The sequence below is a fragment of the Rhinopithecus bieti genome, unplaced genomic scaffold (assembly GCF_001698545.2).
Source record: "Rhinopithecus bieti isolate Rb0 unplaced genomic scaffold, ASM169854v2 scaffold_32081, whole genome shotgun sequence".
NCBI lineage: Eukaryota > Metazoa > Chordata > Mammalia > Primates > Cercopithecidae > Rhinopithecus > Rhinopithecus bieti.
Window position 1 is genome coordinate 2,951,100 of NW_016814436.1, and position 18,608 is coordinate 2,969,707.

Consider the following 18,608-nt stretch of genomic DNA (forward strand, 5'->3'; position numbering starts at 1 on the left):
TTTTTTTTTTTTTTTTTTTTTTTTTTTTTTTTTTTTTGAGACGGAGTCTGGCTCTGTCGCCCAGGCTGGAGTGCGGTGGCCGGATCTCAGCTCACTGCAAGCTCCGCCTCCTGGGTTTACGCCATTCTCCTGCCTCAGCCTCCCAAGTAGCTGGGACTACAGGCGCCCGCCTCGTCGCCCAGCTAGTTTTTTGTATTCTTTAGTAGAGACGGGGTTTCACCGTATTAGCCAGGGTGGTCTCGATCTCCTGACCTTGTGATCCGCCCGTCTCGGCCTCCCAAAGTGCTGGGATTACAGGCTTGAGCCACCGCGCCCGGCCCATGTTCTCTTTCTTAAAACCTGTTAATGGTTTCACACTTCTCTCAGAATAAAGTTCAACATCCTGAACTCAACCTATCAGGCCTCCCTGAGGTGGCCCCCATGCACCATCCCTGCTCACTGCACACCACTCTACCTGTACTCTACCCTCATTACTCTACCCACGTGGAGATATCCTCAGAAGCACTATGCTCATTCCTACTTCAGTTCCTCATATATGCTACTCTCTCTGCCTATAACTATCTTCCCTCACTCTTCAGCTAGTGAATTCCAACTCAGCCTTCAGGGCTCAGTTTAAATGCCATTTCTCTAAAAAAGCCACTAAGTTTATGGTAAGTTGTTGCAGTAACAATAGGAAACAGGCATGGGATAAGGGAGATAAAGGACTGAACACACAAAAAAGGCAGTGTTCCCCAGGATAAAGGTGAAGGGGATCCTTGGATGGCAGCCGAGTAGAAGGTAACCAGGATAGAGTAAAGCAGGTCAGAAAACCCAGAGAAAGATGTTTCCAAGAAGATAAAACTGATAGAATATCTGGTGGGTTTTTGTTTGCTTGTTTGAGACAGAATATCGCTCTGCCACCCAGGCTGGAGTGCAGTGGTGTGATCATGGCTCACTAAAGCCACAACTTTTAGAGCTCCAGCAATCCTCCTGCCTCAGCCTCCTGAGTAGCTGGGATCACAGGTGCGTGCCACCACATCCAGCTAATTTTTGTATTTTTGGTAGAGATGAGGTTTCACCATGTTGCCCAGGCTGGTCTCCTGAGCTCAAATGATCCACCTGCCTTGGCCTCCCAAAGTGTTGGGATTACAGGCATGAGTCACCGTGCCCAGGCTTTTTGATGTTTTGAATGTATTAAAAGGAGATTTAAACAAAAGAGGGAGAGCTTGAGAAAAGATTAGTGATAAGCACATAGAAAACTAATCAGATGTACAAAAAAAAAAGATTAACTTCAGGAAGTACAAAAGAGTATGTAAAAAAAAAAGTAATCATAATATACAACATAGCTCAGCTGTAAATAATAATTACAGAGTTACACTAATATAAATACTGAATATTGATCTAACCAAAACTGAGATATAAATATACTAAGGAGATGGGAAAATAAAAATGTACTTAGGGGAATGATGGCATTGTTATGAAAGAGAACAAAATCCTCTTCACTCATGGTGAGAGGTAGATACATGATGCCTGAAACTGAAAAAATTATGAATTCCCATATATTAGAAATATAGAGGTAAATGGCCAGGCGCAGTGTGGCTCACGCCTATAATCCCAGCACTTTGGGAGGCTGAGGCGGGCAGATCATGAGGTCAGGAGATCAAGACCATCCTGACTAACATGGTGAAACCCCGTCTCTACTAAAAATACAAAAAATTAGCCAGGCGTGGTGGCGGGCGCCTGTAGTCCCAGCTGCTCAGCAGGCTGCAGGAGAATGGCATGAACCCGGGAGGCGGAGGTTGCAGTGAGCCGAGGTCGCGCCACTGCACTCCAGCCTTGGTGAAAGAGCAAGACTCCGTCTCGGGAAAAAAAAAAGAGGTAAATACCAGAAAAAACTCACTGGAAGAGTTCAAAGTGATGGGAAATGGGTTGGAATGGTACCAAGGACTGCTATTTTTCACTATTAGTCTTACAGAACTATTTGACTTTAAATGATGTACATGTCTAATTTTCTCTAAAAAATAAAACAAAAAATATTTAAATTAAAAAATACTACCATGCTTAGCATTGACTTTTTTCCTATCAATGAGAACTTAGATAGTATAATTGGGGAAATGACTCTAAAACTTCATCCCAAAGTTTGCGTCTCAATGATATTTCTCAAAGGTATTTCTGGCTTCATGAAAATTATTTTACATTTCACTTTTTTTTTTTTTTTGAGACAGGGTCTTGCTTTTTTTGCATAGGCTGGAATGCAGTGCCACGACATTGGCTCACTATAGCCTCGAACTCCTGGGCTCAAGTGATCATCCTGCCTTGGCCTCCCAAGTAGCTAGGACCACAGGTGGGCACCACCATACCTGGCTATTTTTTTTTATTTTTTGTAGAAACAGAGTCTTGCTATGTTGCCCAGGCTGCTCTTGAACTCCTGGCCTCAGACAGTCCTTCTGCCTCAGGCTCCCAAAGTGCTAGGATTACAGGTGTGAGCCACCACACCCAGCTTTATTATTACTATTATTGAGACGAAGTCTCACTCTGTCACCTAGGCTGGAGTGCAGTGGCACAATCGTGGCTCACTGCAACCTCCACCCCCCAAGTTCAAGCGATTCTCCTGCCTCAACCTCCCAAGTAGCTGGGGTTAGGCACCCGCCATCAAGCCAGGCTAATTTTTGTATTTTAGTAGAGACGGGGATTCACCATGTTGGCCAGGCCGGTCTTGAACTCCTGACTTCAAGTGATCCGCCTGCCTTGGCCTCCCAAAGTGCTGGGATTACAGACGTGAGGCACCGTGCCCAGCCCACACCTAGCTTTATTTAACATTTACTTTAGGGTTTTTACTTCAACTTTCTGTGTAATGTTTTCCCCGGATATTATAAATTATTTGAAATGGCTTACAATATTGTTCAATCAAATAGGCAGTGTATCACAAGTGTTTTAGGAAAAGAGCAAGAGAATTGGTTTCTTTGGAAAAGAAGTTCATTAAGGGCCTCTAAGTTTAACCTGTTCAATCCCTGCAAGGACATAGTTTAGTTTCAGTCAGGTTTTAAAGGTAAATACTAAAAACCAATAATTCACCTCAGACTCTGACTCAAAGGAAAACAGATATCAAAGTCACAGAAACATTTTATTTCTTACCACCTGCTCCTTCCAAAATGCCCCGGACTACTGCCTGAACACCATTAGGCCTCATTAACCTTTCAGAGAGCAGCTGTCCACATAGACGCCGAAGCCAAGCTGGGGCCCGACACCTCAGCTGTGTCTTCACATCTGTGCAGGACTGAGAAAAAGAAGAAGGTGTGAATTCTGAATGTCACTGAAATAGATATGATGGCCGGGAACAGTAGCTCATGCCTGTAAAAAAAAAAAAAAAAAAAAAAAAAAAAGGAGAAGAAGAAATAGCTATGATATGTAGACTTATTTATTTATTTAGAGACGGAGTTTCACTCTTGTCACCCAGGCTGGAGTGCAATGGCACAATCTCGGCTCACTGCAACCTCCACCTCCTGGGTTCAAGCGATTTTCCTGCTTCAGCCTCCTGAGTCATCGAGATTACAGGCACGCGTCACCACGCCCGGGTACTTTTTGTATTTTTAGTATAGACGGGGTTTCACCATGTTAGTCAGGCTGGTCTCAAACTCCTGACCTCAGGTGATCCACCCACCTCAGGCTCCCAAAGTTCTGGGATTACAGGCATGAGCCACCATGCCCAGCTAGACATTATTTTTTAAAAGTCCTGAGTTATACTGACAATTAACAGCGTGCTATACAGACTTCAAAAGAACATTTTTTCCTTAAAAAAAAAAATTTACAAAACCGTCTTCTGCATTATTTTTTAAAAGTAAAAGACAGTGAAAAGCAATGAAATTTCAAACTCATAAACAGACAAACGCATCAGCAACTAAAATGTAGATCTTGGGAACACAAAGTTAATACAACCAATCTCTGAATGTGGCCCTGACAATCAAATCCAGCTTCCAAGGAAGATTCTTATGAACGTTATTTGCCACTAAGAGGGTGGTTCACAACAGGGAGGGAGCACTCCAGCCCTTGCCTCTGTGGCATTAGCAACTCTGATTCCGTGACACAGGGTCCAAGAAAGAGTTGAATTTCTTTTTTTTGAGATGAAGTCTCACTCTGTCGCCCAGGCTGGAGTGCAGTGGCCGGATCTCAGCTCACTGCAACCTCCGCCTCCTGGGTTCACGCCATTCTCCTGCCTCAGCCTCCCGAGTAGCTGGGACTACAGGCGCCTGCCACCACACCTGGCTAATTTTTTTTCTGTATTTTTAGTAGAAACGGGGTTTCACTGTGTTAGCCGGGATGGTCTCAATCTCCTGACCTCGTGATCTGCCCGCCTCAGCCTCCCAAAGTGCTGGGATTACAGGCGTAAGCCACTGCGCCTGGTCAGATTTCTTTTGTATTTCTTTCCTGCTCCAGTGTGATCTGCAAGAAAGAGCTGGATTTCTTCAAGGGCTCCTTTCTGGGAGTTCTGTGGAGCCACTGTGAACTGACTTGGTGTCCCTTATTGTTGAGGATGGACTAAATTCACTTATTAGCTGGTTTTGGCATACACCTCTCAGCTCGTTCCTCTTCTGTCTTTTGAGAGTGACTGCATATTTTGTTCTGCTTTTTCTTGTTGGGTACTTTTCAGAGGCCTATCCCCTGCAGAAGACACTGCAGTTTTAATGTTCTAGCCCTTATTTTGGGCTAGAACATTGATCATGTTGCTGTCAACCACCGCACTTAAGTATGTAAGCATCAAAAATAGTAACAGAAATATTTCATCCTAACTCTCCTGTCCTCTCTCTTTTAGTAAATTATTACCATTTACTGAGGGATTATGGTGTGCCAGGCACATCATAAGTAACTCCCATATAATCTCTAAAGGGACTTACAAGGAAGGCATTGTGATTATCCCTATCTTATGGGTAAGAAACCTGAAGAATGGAAAGGTTTACAAATTCAAACACCTGCACACAGGGGTTGAATCACAGAGAGGCCTGATGGAAGGCTTACAGTAAGAGTCTAAGGATGAGATGAAAATCACTCAATTAGGAGATACCTTTGTAGCCAGCTTCAGCTGGTCCTTGCTCCTGACTTACAGCTAATTCCTTTGGCTTCTCACTCTTTTTCTTTTCTTTTTTTTTTAAAGACAAGGTCTCACTGTTGCCCAGACTAAAGTGCAGTGGCTCGATCACAGCTCACTGCAGTCTCAACTTTCTGGGCCTGAGGAATCCTCCCACCTCAGCTTCCAGAGTAGCTGGAACTACAGGTGCATGCTACCACACTTGGCTACTTCTTTATTGTTTATCTTTTGTAGATACAGGGGTCTTGCTATGTTGCCCATGTTGGCCTCAAACTCCTGACCTCAAGTGATCCTCCTGCCTCAGCCTGCCAAAGTGCTGGGTTTACAGGTGTCAGCCACGGTGCCTCGCTGGCTCCTCACTCTTTACACACCTAGATTCATAACTAAAATGTAGGTACTAAAAGCAAACAGACAATTCCATCTATATCATCAAATTAAATCATTTCAGATAAACAATTTTTTTTTTTTTGAGATGGAGTTTCACTCTTGTTGCCCCAGCTGGAGTGCAATGGCGCGATCTCAGCTCACTGCAACCTCCATCTCTTGGGTTCAAGCGATTCTCCTGCCTCAGCCTCCTGAGTAGCTGGGATTACAAGCATGCATCACCATGCCTGGCTAATTTTGTATTTTTAGTAGAGATAGGGTTTCTCCATGTTGGTCAAGCTTGTCTTGAACTCCCGGCCTCAAGTGATCCACCCACCTCGACCTCCCAAAGTGCTGGGATTACAGGTGTGAGCCACTGCACCTGGCCCCAGATAAACATCATTTTTAAGAAAACAAAGAAACTATCTTATCCCTAGCAGAATATATACTACTATATGTTTGAAACAAAGGAACTAATAATAGAACAAATAATATCTCTAGTTTTAATTTCTTGACTTCAAATACATTATCCATTCAAAGAATTAGTGTCCAGATACTTGTGCTGAAAGAACATTTTGTCAAACAGCCAATTTTTAGTTAAAAAAACAGAAGATCTAGTTTCAGAATGAATAAAATATATCTCACATAAAATTGCCATAAGTCTTAAAAAAAGTGATCATAATATTCTTGGGAAAAGCGTCCATCATTTCATTAGAGAAAAGGTCTTTTAAATTATCCTAAGGGTCAGTGTCATCTAGTTTTATAAATATCATTTTATGATCTAAAAGATGAAAAAGGCTCAACTAGATCATTAAATAGGGAACTAAAGTTATTTAATTTTCTAGAAGAAGCCAGCATACCACACATTATATTAATGAGTCACCCCCAAGAGTCCCCAGGCCTGAGTACCTGGGGTGGTCCTCCCTGGAGGATAAGCAGTTCCCGGACTGCTAAGGGCTGATAGACTTGATCCAACATGTCTCTCAAGGCCCCCCTGGATAGGGTTCTTTCCTCTTCAGTAAGAACCTAAAAGAAATATGCACTTGGCTTTAGTGGAATTCAAACCAGGCAGACAATAGAAGGTAATGTTTTACAACACTGTACAGAGATACTTGTGAGAGGAGCAGAAGGAAGGTTTCTGTCCTCTCTTGATTTCCTTCCACATGGGGGAAGCTGTACTACTAAAACATTCCTGGTCCTCTCTCCATCTCGCTCACTCCACTTCTGGGCAGCTTATGAGACTCATCTTACTGCTGAGGGTGGAGTAAACTCACTTATTGGCTGGTTTTGGCATGCATCTCTCAGCTCGTTCCTCTTCTGTCTTTTGAGAGTGACTGCACATTTTCTTCTGCTCTTTCTTGCTGGGTATTTTTCAGAGGCATGTCCCCTGCAGAAGGCGCTGCAGTTTTCCAGTGCTCCTTAAAATGGGTGAGTAGTGAGACTGTCTAATTCTGAAGAGCACTGTTTTGTCTCCCGCCAGGCGCAGTGGCTCACGCCTGTAATCCTAGCACTTTGGGAGGCTGAGGGGGGCAGATCACCTGAGGTCAGGAGTTTGAGACCAGCCTGGCCAACACGGCAAAACCCCATCTCTACTAAAAATACAAAAATTAGCCAGGCGTGGTGGTGGGCGCCTGTAATCCCAGCTACTCAGGAAGCTGAGGCACAAGAATCACTTGAACCAGGGAGGTGGAGGTTACAGTGAGTCAAGATCGCACCACTACACTCCAGCCTGGGCAACAGAGCAAGCCTCCATTTCATAAATAAATAAATAAGCAAGCAAGCAAGCTGGGTGTGGTGGCACATGCCTGTAATCCCAGCTACCCGGGAGGCTGAGGCAGGAGAATCTCTTGAACCCAGGAGGCAGAGGTTGCAGTGAGCCAAGATTGCGCCACTGAACTCCAGCCTGGGTGACAGAGCAAGGCTCCGTCTCAAAAAATAATAATAATAAAAATAAATAAAAAATAAAGATTTGTCTCCATCTATAAGCTACATCCTCCAGCTTTGCCTTTATGAGCAATAGAAGTAACATTGCTCATCTCTCTTACTCTTAACTCTCTTTTAATTCATTTGGGACTTGGGCAGCAAAGAGGGGTACAATTTTGGGGTACCCTTGAGCCATAACAGTACAATTCTCCTTGATGATTACTGCTCAGGGTCAAACAGTCAGGGTTCTGCCCATTACCGTTTCACACACTCAGGTATGGGTGCTACTTAGAACACAGCTATTGGTGGGACTTTGTCCAGCTTCATAATGTACACCCAGCCTGTTTCCAATCTGTCAACTCCTTCTCCTGCCTTCCTACTTGGTTCTTTCTCTGTGTTTCCCTTTTCATTTCTCTCTCCTGCCTGAGATCCCCGGGCACAGCTTAGCCTCAGTAACAGTAATAAGACCTGTCAACCTGGATCACACTACCTCAGGGAAGTGCAGGCAGGAGGTGCTGCTAGAAGTGTCAATATGCATAACCCTGCCGGAAGGAGAAGGCACTCTGCTCCTATCACATAAAGGCCCTGGGGAGCTCAGAATTTCATGCCAACACTTGAATGATAGTGGCTTTTAGGCAAATGTTTATGAATGTAGGCAGGAGAGAGAAGAGAAAAGGAACAAGGACAAGGGTGACACAGGCAGGTGATAAAGAACATTGTAAAACCTGTCTGTGGAGGCTGGGGAATCACTGTGCCTGGGGGCCGCACTGACCCTTGAGACATTTACATCTTAACGGCTTCTGCTGGCCAGTTCCTATGCTGATGCCAGTGGTCCTCTCATGGCGGGGGTCGTGGTTCCTGCTATGTCATCCCTGTAAGTCTTATCTCCCCAGTAAGTGTGTGAGTTATTTGCAGAAAAGGACCATGTCTTATGCATCTATGATCTCCACAGCAACTTCTGTAGTCTGGGCGCTCAACTGCTTACTTGACTGAGTGAGAGCAACCCCTAACACCTAATAACAACAATGAACATTGACAGAGTTCTGGAGTGTACCAGGTGCTCTATATGTGTTATCTCATTTAATCCTCCCAAGCATTTAATGAGGGAGCCATGATACTAGTATCAGTAGGAATTATATGAGCACTACTAGAGATTGAGCCAGCTACTTGGCACACATTATCCTTAATCCTCACGACCACCTTCTGAGGCAGGTATTATGATACACATTTTACAGAAGAAGAGACAGAGGCTCAAAGAAACAGCCTGCAATAGCTGTTTCCCAAAATGACAAGGGACAGGTAAAATGGACTCTACAGGTGTGCACAGGATGAGTACCCAATAAATGAAACCTCCACCCACCCTGAAAAGATTCATTTATCCATTGGATATGCTTTGGCATATCCAGTTCTGAAGAACCAAGAGTTGCCTTTTATAACAACTATCCACAAACATATACACATATTCACACACACACAATCTCTCCCTCTCTTTCTCCATGTACATTTACCTCTTCTGCAGGTGTTAGCAGTTTTCTTTTGGTTGGGCAGAATCCCAGTTGGCACAGGCCTGCTGCAATATCCCCAAAATGGTGGCAGAATATCAAGCTTCCCAGAGATGTGTGCTGAGCAACGTTTATAAGGGCCCTGCAGCTGGTGTACAGTCTTCGAGTTGCATCAGGGGCAGCATCGAGACACACCACGTCTTGAACGACGGCACCAAACTCAGTTCTATATCTCAAAGGGACTCCAACACCAGGCATGAGATAGGGGCAAATACCCAAGGTGACTACAAACTGCAAAACGAACTGGACAGTCTTCTGCTGTGAGATACTAAGTGCATCGGGACTCAGGACAGGAGCAACTTCCGGAGTCCTAGGGTTGGGTTTACCTGGATTGAAATTAGCTGCAAGGAGGAGCATGGTTTCCTTCAAGCACAAAAGCAACAACAAGGTTTGAGAGGTAAAAATCCAAGTGACATCCACAGAGTTTTGTGGCCATTCTGCCTTACCAGCAATTTCATCTCTTAGGAGTTTCAGATTCTTCCACTGAGGATCCTTCAGAAACTTGTCCTCCAAAGCAGACAGGTTAGATTTTAAAGTAGCCAACAAGACATCATGTTTTGTGACCTGTAGTGAACTTGAGCCTGATCCTTTTGAAGAAAAAAAAAAAGAGAGATTATACACATAGAAAACAAACGCACTTCTCCCTGTGGAATGCCCTGCCTATTCCAGTTCATCCTCGCAAGCCTGGCCCCGCTGTCACTGGCTCTGGAAAGCCTCCCCCGGGGTACCAACCCAGCCTATGAAGAATTTAAGACCACATTTTCTGTCTTCCCACAGCACTTTGCATGTAATTGGAGTAGTGTCCTAACATTATAGTTCATCTAGTTTGTTTCTATTCCCCACATGTTTTTAGGGCAGAGACCAGGTCTTAATCATCTTACTGGGCTTAAACTGTAGCCAGAACAGAAATTTAAAAGCTGAACATTTACCATAGAACATTCATTCAGTCCAGCTGTTCCAGGTGCTGGGTATAAAGCACTGAACAGAACAAAGGCTCCGGTCAGGTGCGGTGGCTCATGCCTGTAATCCCAGCACTTTAGGAGGCAAAGGTGGGATGACTGCATGAGCCCAGGAGTTCAAGACCAGCCTGGGAAACACAGTGAGACCCCCATCTCTAAAACAACTAAAAGAATCAGCTGGCTATGGTGGTGCGTGCCTATAGTCCCAGCTACTCAGGAGGCTGAGGTGGGAGGATCACTTGAGCCCAGGAAGTCAAGGCTGCAGTGAGCTGAGACTGTGCCACCGCACTCCAGCCTGGGTGACAGAGCAAGACCCAGTCTCAAAAACAAAATATAACAACAACAACAACAACAAAACAGAACAAAGCCTCTTTCTTCGTGGAACTTACATTCTAGTGAGGAAGATCACAAAATACGGACACGGTGCTCAAACATTAACCACATCGTTTCCCCCAGAATATCTATTTTCAACGGATATCTTTTTCCTATCGAGTATGTTCTCTGACTACAATGGCATTAAGACAGAAAGTATTAACAACAGAACATCCAAAAAGTCTCAAATGTTTGGAAATTAAACAATGTACTTCTAAATAATCTATAGTCAAAAAAGAAATTACAAGATTTCCAACTGAATGCTAACAAAAAACATCAATATTTGTTGGATATAACTAAAGCAATGCTTATAGAGAAATTTATAGCTGTAAAGCTTACTTCAGAAAAGTAAAAAGGACCAGGCACAGTGGCTCACACCTGTAGTCTCAGTACTTTGGGAGTCCAAGGCAGGAGGATCGCTTGAGCCCAGGAGTTTGAGATCAGCCTGGGCAACGTAGGGAGATCCCATCTCTAAAAACATTAAAAAAAAAAAAAAAAATTAGCCAGGTGTGGTGGTGCACACCTATGGTCCCAGCTACTCAGGGGACTGAAGTAGAAGGACTGCTTAAACCTGGGACATAGAGGCTGCAGTAAAAGAAAAGAAAGAAAGTTTAAAGCATAACAGAGAAATTAACGAACATTATGCCAAAAACCAAACAATATACATGAAATGAAAATATTCCTTGAAAAATACAACTTATCAAAACTGTCACAAGACAGAATAAAAACCCTAAATAACCCTACATGTATTAGATAAATTTGCTATCTAAAAATCTTCCGCTGGGTGTGGTGGCTCATGCCTATAATCCCAGCACTTTGGGAGGCTGAGGTAGGAGGATCACTTGAGGTCAGGAGTTGGAGACCAACCTGGCCAACATGGTGAAACCCCGTCTCTACCAAAAATACAAAAATTAATTGGTGGCAGGTGCCTGTAATCCCAGCTACTCGGGAGGCTGAGGCAGGAGAATTGCTTGAACCCGGGAGGCGGAGGTTGCAGTGAGCCGAGATCACACCACTGCACTCCAGCCTGGGCGACAGAGTGAGACTGTTTCAAAAAAAAAAAAGAAAAAGTCTTCCAGGAGATAAAATTTCAGGCCTAGATGGTTTCACTGGTGAATCATTTAAGGAAGAAATAACATCAAGGTTACACAAACTCTTTCAGAAAATAAAGAAGAAGGAATATTTTTCAGTTTATTTTGAGAGGTCATTAGAACACTGATCCCAAAACCTGACCCTGATAAAATCACAAAAAAGAAAAATACTGATCAATATCCTTCATTAATCTAAACTTAAAATCATTACTTAAAATCTAAACTTAAAAAACAGTACACATGGCCGGGCGCGGTGGCTCAAGCCTGTAATCCCAGCACTTTGGGAGGCCGAGACGGGCGGATCACGAGGTCAGGAGATCGAGACCATCCTGGCTAACACGGTGAAACCCCGTCTCTACTAAAAAAATACAAAAAACTAGCCGGGCGAGATGGCGGGCGCCTGTAGTCCCAGCTACTCGGGAGGCTGAGGCAGCAGAATGGCGTGAACCCGGGAGGCGGAGCTTGCAGTGAGCTGAGATCTGGCCACTGCACTCCAGCCTGCAGGGAGATCTCGCCTGCACTCCGGCAGAGCGAGACTCTGTCTCAAAAAAAAAAAACAGTACACATGGCAGACAAGTATATGAAAAGATGCCCAATATCATATGTCACTAGGGAAATGCAAACTAAAACAACAGCCAGATACCATTATATACCTATTAGAATGGCCAAAATCCAGGACACTGACAACATTAAATGCTGACAAGGATGTGGAGCAACAGGAACTCTCATTCATTGCTGGTGGGAATGCAAAATAGTACAGCCACTTTGGAAGATAGTTTGGCAGTTTCTTACAAAGTTAAACATACGATCCAGCAATTGTGCTCCTGGGTATTTATCCAAATGAGTTGAAAACTTATGTCCACACAAAAAAACTGCGTATGTATGTTTATAGTAACTTTATTTATAATTACCAAAAAACAGGAAGCAACCAAAATGATCTTCAAAAGGTAAAAGGATTTTTTTTAGAAAGAAAAAAAAAGAACGGATAAACTGTGCTATACTCAGACAATGGAATATTAATCAGCGATAAAAAGAAATAAGCTATCAAGCTACAAAAGACATGGAGGAGCCTTAAATGCATACTTCTAAGTGAAAGAAGCCAGTCTGAAGAGCTATATTCTGTATAATTCCAATTACATGACATTCTGGAGGAGGCAAAAGTATAGAGACAGTAAAAAGATCAGGAGTAGCCAAGAGGTCAGAGATGGGGGAAGAAAGACTAGGTGAAGCATGGTTTTTTAGGGAGGCGAAACTATCCTGTATGAGACTATAATTATGGATATATGACATTACGCATTTGTCAAAACTCATAAAATCATATAACACACAGAGTGAACCCTATATATAAACTTTGGACTTCAGTTAATAAGAATGTATCAATATTGGTTTATCAAAGTGCTGGGATTACAGGCTTGAGCCACCGCGCCCAGCCCTCTGCTCAAATTTTCTATAAACCAAAAGCTGTTCTAAAAAATAGAATCTATTAATAACTTTAAAAAATGCTTCAGTATTAGCAAATAAAATGCAGTGATATAGAAAAGAATACAAAAGAATACTTTATTACCAAGTATTGTTTATGCTAGGAATACATAGTTGGCTTAACACTTGACACTCAATCAGTATGATTCATCTTATTAACAGTATAAGGAGAAAACCCATGTGATCATTTCAATGAACGCAGAAAAAGCATTTGACAAAATTCAACACCCATTCACAACACAAATTAAGAATAAAAGGGAACTTCTACAATCTGATAAAGGGTATCCATGAACAAACCTACAGTTACCATCATACTTAGTGGTGAAGTAAAATAGACACAGGATGTCTACTCACTTCTATTCAACATGTTACTGAAAATCTTTGTCATTGAAATAGGGCAAAAGCAGCAATAAAAGACATACAAGAGCAGAAAGGAAGAAGCAAAATTGTTTCTATTCACAGATGGCATCATCGTTTATGTAAAAGCCCTAAAGACTTTATAAAACAACTACTAGAACTAATAAATGAATTTAGAAAGTTCACAGAATACAAGCAATAAAACAAAAATTAAAAAACAAAAAAAACCAAGAAATTTTATTTTATATTTGCAGCAAAATGACAAAATGAAATTTGGTTTATTTTATTTATTTATTTATTTATTTTATTTTTTTTGAGACTGAGTCTTGCTCTGTCAAGGCTGGAGTACAGTGGCACAATCTCAACTCACTGCAACCTCCACCTCCCGGGTTCAAGAGATTCTCCTACCTCAGCCTCCTGAGTAGCAGGGATTACAGGCACCTGCAATCACGCTTGGCTAATTTTTTGTATTTTTAGTAGAGATCGGGTTTCACCATGTTGGCCAGGCTGGTCTCAAACTCCTGACATCAGGTGATCCACCTGCCTTGGCCTCCCAAAGTGCTGGGATTACAGGCATGCACCACCACTCCCGGCTGAAATTTAAGACTTTTTTTTTTTTTGAGATAGTTTCATTTTGTCTCCCAGGCTGGAGTGCAGCAGTGTGATCTTGGCTCATTGCAACCTCTGCCTCCCAGGTTCAAGCAATTCTTGTGCCTCTACCTCCCCAGTAGCTGGGACTACAGGCGCATGCCACCACACGAGTGATCTCTTGTATTTTAGTAGAGATGGGGTTTCACCATGTTGCCCAGGCTGGTCTCAAACTCCTGAGCTCAGGTGATCCACCTGTCTTGGCCTCCCAAAGTGCTGGCATTACAGGTGTGAGCCACCACGCCCAGCCTAAAACTTTAATTTACAAAAGTTAAGATAAATTTAGCACAAGATATACAAGCTCTCTACACTGAAAACTTGCTGATAAATTTTTTATTTTTTATTTTTTTTGACACGGAGTTTCACTCTTCTCGCCCAGGCTGGAGTGCAATGGTGGATCTTGGCTCACTGCTACCTCCACTTCCCAGGTTCAAGCAATTCTCCTGCCTCAGCCTCCTAGGTAGCTGGAATTATAGATGCCCACCACCACACTCGGTTAATTTTTGTATTTTTAGTAGAAACGGAGTTTCACCACGTTGGCCAAGATTGTCTTGAACTCCTGACCTCCGGTGATCCACCCGCCTTGGCCTCCCAAAGTGTTGGGATTATAGGTGTGAGCCACCATGCCCAGCCAAGAAAAAATTTAAAAGACCCAAATAAAGAAGAGATATATCCAGCTAGGAGAGGTGGCTCATGCCTGTAATCCCAGCACTTTGGGAGGCAGAGGCGGGCAGATCACGAGGTCAGGAGTTCGAGACCATCCTAGCTAACATGGTGAAACCCCGTTTCTACTGAAAATACAAAAAATTAGCCGGATGTGGTGGTGGGCACCTGTAGCCCCAGCTACTCGGGAGGCTGAGGCAGAAGAATGGCGTGAACCCTGGAGGCAGAGGTTGCAGTGAGCTGAGATCGCGCCACTGCGTTTCTGGCCTGGGGGACAGAGCGAGACTCCTCCTCAAAAAAAAAAAAAAAAAAAATTAGCCGGGCATGGTGGTGGGCCCCTGTAATCCCAGCTACTCGGGAGAATCGCTTGAACCCAGGAGGTGCGGGTTGAGGTAAGCCAAGATCATGCCATTGTACTCCAGCCTGGGTGACAGAGCAAGACTCTGTCTTAAAAAAAAAACAAAAAGATGTCAATAGTCCACAAATTGATCTATAAAGTCAATGTAATGACAATAAAAATCTCATCAGACCTTTCTGCAGAAATTGATAAACTGATTAAAAAATTTATATAGAAACCTATAAGACCCAGAAAAGTCAAGAACAATGTTAGAGAACTTATACTACCCAACTTACTATAGAACTACAGTAATTAAAGACAACGTGGTACTGGCATAAGGACTGTTAGGCAGATTGATAAAACAGAATTGAGAATCCAGAAACAGTCCCACACTTACTGGGTATTTGATCTTCAACAAATATGTGAAATCAATACAATATGGAAAGAAAATTCCTTTACTAAATGAGGTTAGAACAACTGGATATCCATATGGGAAAACAAAACAAAACAAAACAAAACAAAACAAAAAAACAAAAAACCTTGACCCTTCATTCACACCATACACCAAAATTAACTCAAAATAGATCATAAATACAAAATCTAAACTATAAAACTTTTGGAAGAAAACACAGAAGAAATTATTTTATGATTCTAGAGTAGACAACAATTTCTTGTTTTTTTGTTTTATTTTAGTTTTTGTTTCTTTTCTTTTTTTGCAACAGGGTCTTGCTCTGTCACCTAGGCTGGAGTGCAGTGGCCTGATTCCAGCTCACTGCAGCCTTAATCTCCCAGGTTCAAGTGATCCTCCTGCCTCAGCTCCCTAGTAGCTGGGATTACAATTGTATGCCACCATGCTTGACTAATTATTTATAGAGATGAGGTCTCACGATGTTGCCCAGGCAGGTCTTGAACTCCTATGCTTAAGCAATCCTCCCACTCTGCCTCTTAAAGTACTGGGATTACAGGTATGGGCCACTGTGCCCAGACAGAATTCTTAAAACACAAAAGGCATGAGCCAAAAAGGAAAAAAACTGGACTTCATCAAAATTTAAAACTTCTTTTCAAAATATACAGAGTTCAAGCCACAGAGAGGGAGAAAATGTTTGCAGTACATATATATGACAAACGCATTGCTCCAGAATATATGAAGAACACTTTACAGCTCAATAAAACAAACTATTTAAAAAATGGACAATTATTCAAACAGACACTTCAAAAAAGAAGTTATTCAAATGACCAACTGCATATGAAAAGATGCGCAATATCCTTAGTTATCAGGGAAATGCAAATTAAAACCACAATGAGATACCACTACACACACCAGAATGGCTAAAATTGACAAAGATTGACACTACCAAATGACGTGAAGCAACTGGAACTCTCATACATTGTTGGCAGAAGTATGACATGATCAAAACACAGTTGGTCTGGCAGTTTCTTAGAAAACCAAACATATACCTACCCTATAATCCAGCAATTCCAATCTAACATACTTGCCCAAGAAAAATTAACACACAATGCACATTTTCATAACAAAGACTTGTACAAGAAGGTTCATAGCAGCACTATTCATGAGAGCCCCAAACTGGAAACAGCCCACGTAGCCAACAAGATGTTTCTTGTTTACATTAAGTTCTAGAATAGGCAAAACTAATCTACGGGTTAAAAAACCCAGAACCAGTTATCTCTAGGGGAGTAGGAGTGGGAAATGATTGTGAAACGGCAGAAGGGAACTTTCTGGGATAACAGTAATGATGTATATCTGTTTTTTCTTTCGGTTTCTTTTTTTTTCCTTTTCTCACCTGGAAGTAACAATGTGTATCTTGACAGAGGTTTTAATTACAGAAGTATATATATATATATATATATTTTTTTTTTTTAGAGACAGAGTCTCGCTCTGTCACCCAGGCTGGAGTGCAGTGGCACAATCTCAGATCACTGCAAACCCTGCCTCGTGGGTTCCAGTGATTCTCATGCCTCAGCCAAGTACATGCATTTTTAAAACTCACTGAATGATATATGTATTATTTGTGCATTTCATTGCATATAAATTTTACCTAAAACAAATGAACTATAAAAAATCCAAATAAATATTAAACTCTAGTTAATGTTATAATGCTGAAGTGTTTATGGGTAAAATGTACTGATATCTGCAACTTACTTTGAATGCATCAAAAAAGAAAACATGAATTGATGTATGGGTAGATGGATAGAAATGTGATAAACCAAATATAAAAAAATGTGAATTGTGGAATCTAAATGATGTGTATAAGGGTGTTTGCCATATTCTTTCAACTTTTCTTTTTTTCTTTTGAGACGGGGGTCTCGCTCTGTCACCCAGGCTAGGGTGCAGTGACGCAATCACAATTCACTGTAGCTTTGATTCTTGGGCTCAAGCAGTCCTCCCATCTCAGCCTCTCGAGTAGCTGGGACCACAGTTGCATACCACCCTACCTGACTAATTTTTTCATCTTTTGTAGGATTGCTCAAGCAATCCTCCCGCCTCAGCCTCCCCAAAGTGTTGGGATTACAGGCATGAGCTACTGCACTTGGCCATCAGCTTTTCTATTTGTTTAGAAAACCATAATAAAAATTTGAAAATATATATGGACATGCAGCCAGGTCAAATAAACCAAAAACTTTTTTTTGAAAATATAGGCCGGGCGCAGTGGCTCAAGCCTGTAATCCCAGCACTTTGGGAGGCCGAGACGGGCGGATCACAAGGTCAGGAGATCGAGACCATCCTGGCTAACACGGTGAAACCCCGTCTCTACTAAAATACAAAACTAGCAGGGCGAGGTGGCGGGCGCCTGTAGTCCCAGCTACTCGGGAGGCTGAGGCAGGAGAATGGCATAAACCCAGGAGGCGGACCTTGCAGTGAGCTGAGATCTGGCCACTGCACTCCAGTCCGGGCGACAGAGCGAGACTCCGCCTCAAAAAAAAAAAAAGAAAAGAAAATATAAATACAAGCAACAGACCTCAAAACTAAAGCTAATATACCTTCTAAGAAACAAATTAGAAGGAATTAAAATGTAATTGATAATAACTATGTCCAATACTGCATGATTTATAATAGTGTAAAATTAGAAATGCATGTCCCATAACAGGTGTTTGTTGAGTAAATTATGGTCTAATTGTATCTAACATACTATATGTATGTGAAGTACTTATTTTGTTTATTGTGTATTGTCTATCAGCTAGAATCAAAGCACATAGAAAACAGGGGTATTGATTTGTTTTGTTCACTGCTGTATTCTCTTTGCCTGGAAAAAAGCCTGCCAAGTAAAAGCTGTTTAATAAATTGTTATTGAATGAATAAACAATGGAATATTTTGTAGCCATTAAATGATGTCGAACATTATTTAATGACATGTTCATAATATATTCTAATGTGAACAAAGAGTACAAAACACTACATGAGCAAAAGATACAGACAGCTTATAGAAAAAGAAATGCAAATGGCCCTTAAACATGAACATATGATCAATCTTGCTCATAATAAGAGAAAAGTAAATTAAAGTTACACTGAAATATCATTTTCCATCTATCGAACTGGCTAAAATCCAAAAGTTTTATAACACATTCTGTAGCAAGTCTGTGAGGAAACACACACTCTCATACATTGTTGGTAGGAACTAAAATGGTACATCCCCAGGGAGAGAAATTTGGCAATATCTAGCAAAATTACATAGGCATTTCCCTGTGGCCCAGCAATCCCACTTTTAGGAATCTAAGTTATAGATACACAGGCAAACAATGAAAAATGACATATTTACAAGACTATTCATTGCA

At 42.0% G+C, this 18,608-nt stretch overlaps 1 protein-coding gene across 1 annotated transcript in view; it reads right to left on the reverse strand.

Annotated features, from left to right (window-relative positions):
* The window catches only part of TANGO6 (transport and golgi organization 6 homolog), a 277,961-nt gene that overhangs the window by 249,145 nt on the left and 10,208 nt on the right, over positions 1 to 18,608 (reverse strand). Inside the window, exons 2-4 of the mRNA XM_017850742.1 lie at positions 8,857 to 9,497; positions 6,335 to 6,451; positions 3,115 to 3,256 (exon numbers count right to left, since the gene is read on the reverse strand). Coding sequence (XP_017706231.1) covers positions 3,115 to 3,256; positions 6,335 to 6,451; positions 8,857 to 9,497 — 900 coding nt within the window. The remainder of the gene's footprint in view (positions 1 to 3,114; positions 3,257 to 6,334; positions 6,452 to 8,856; positions 9,498 to 18,608) is intronic.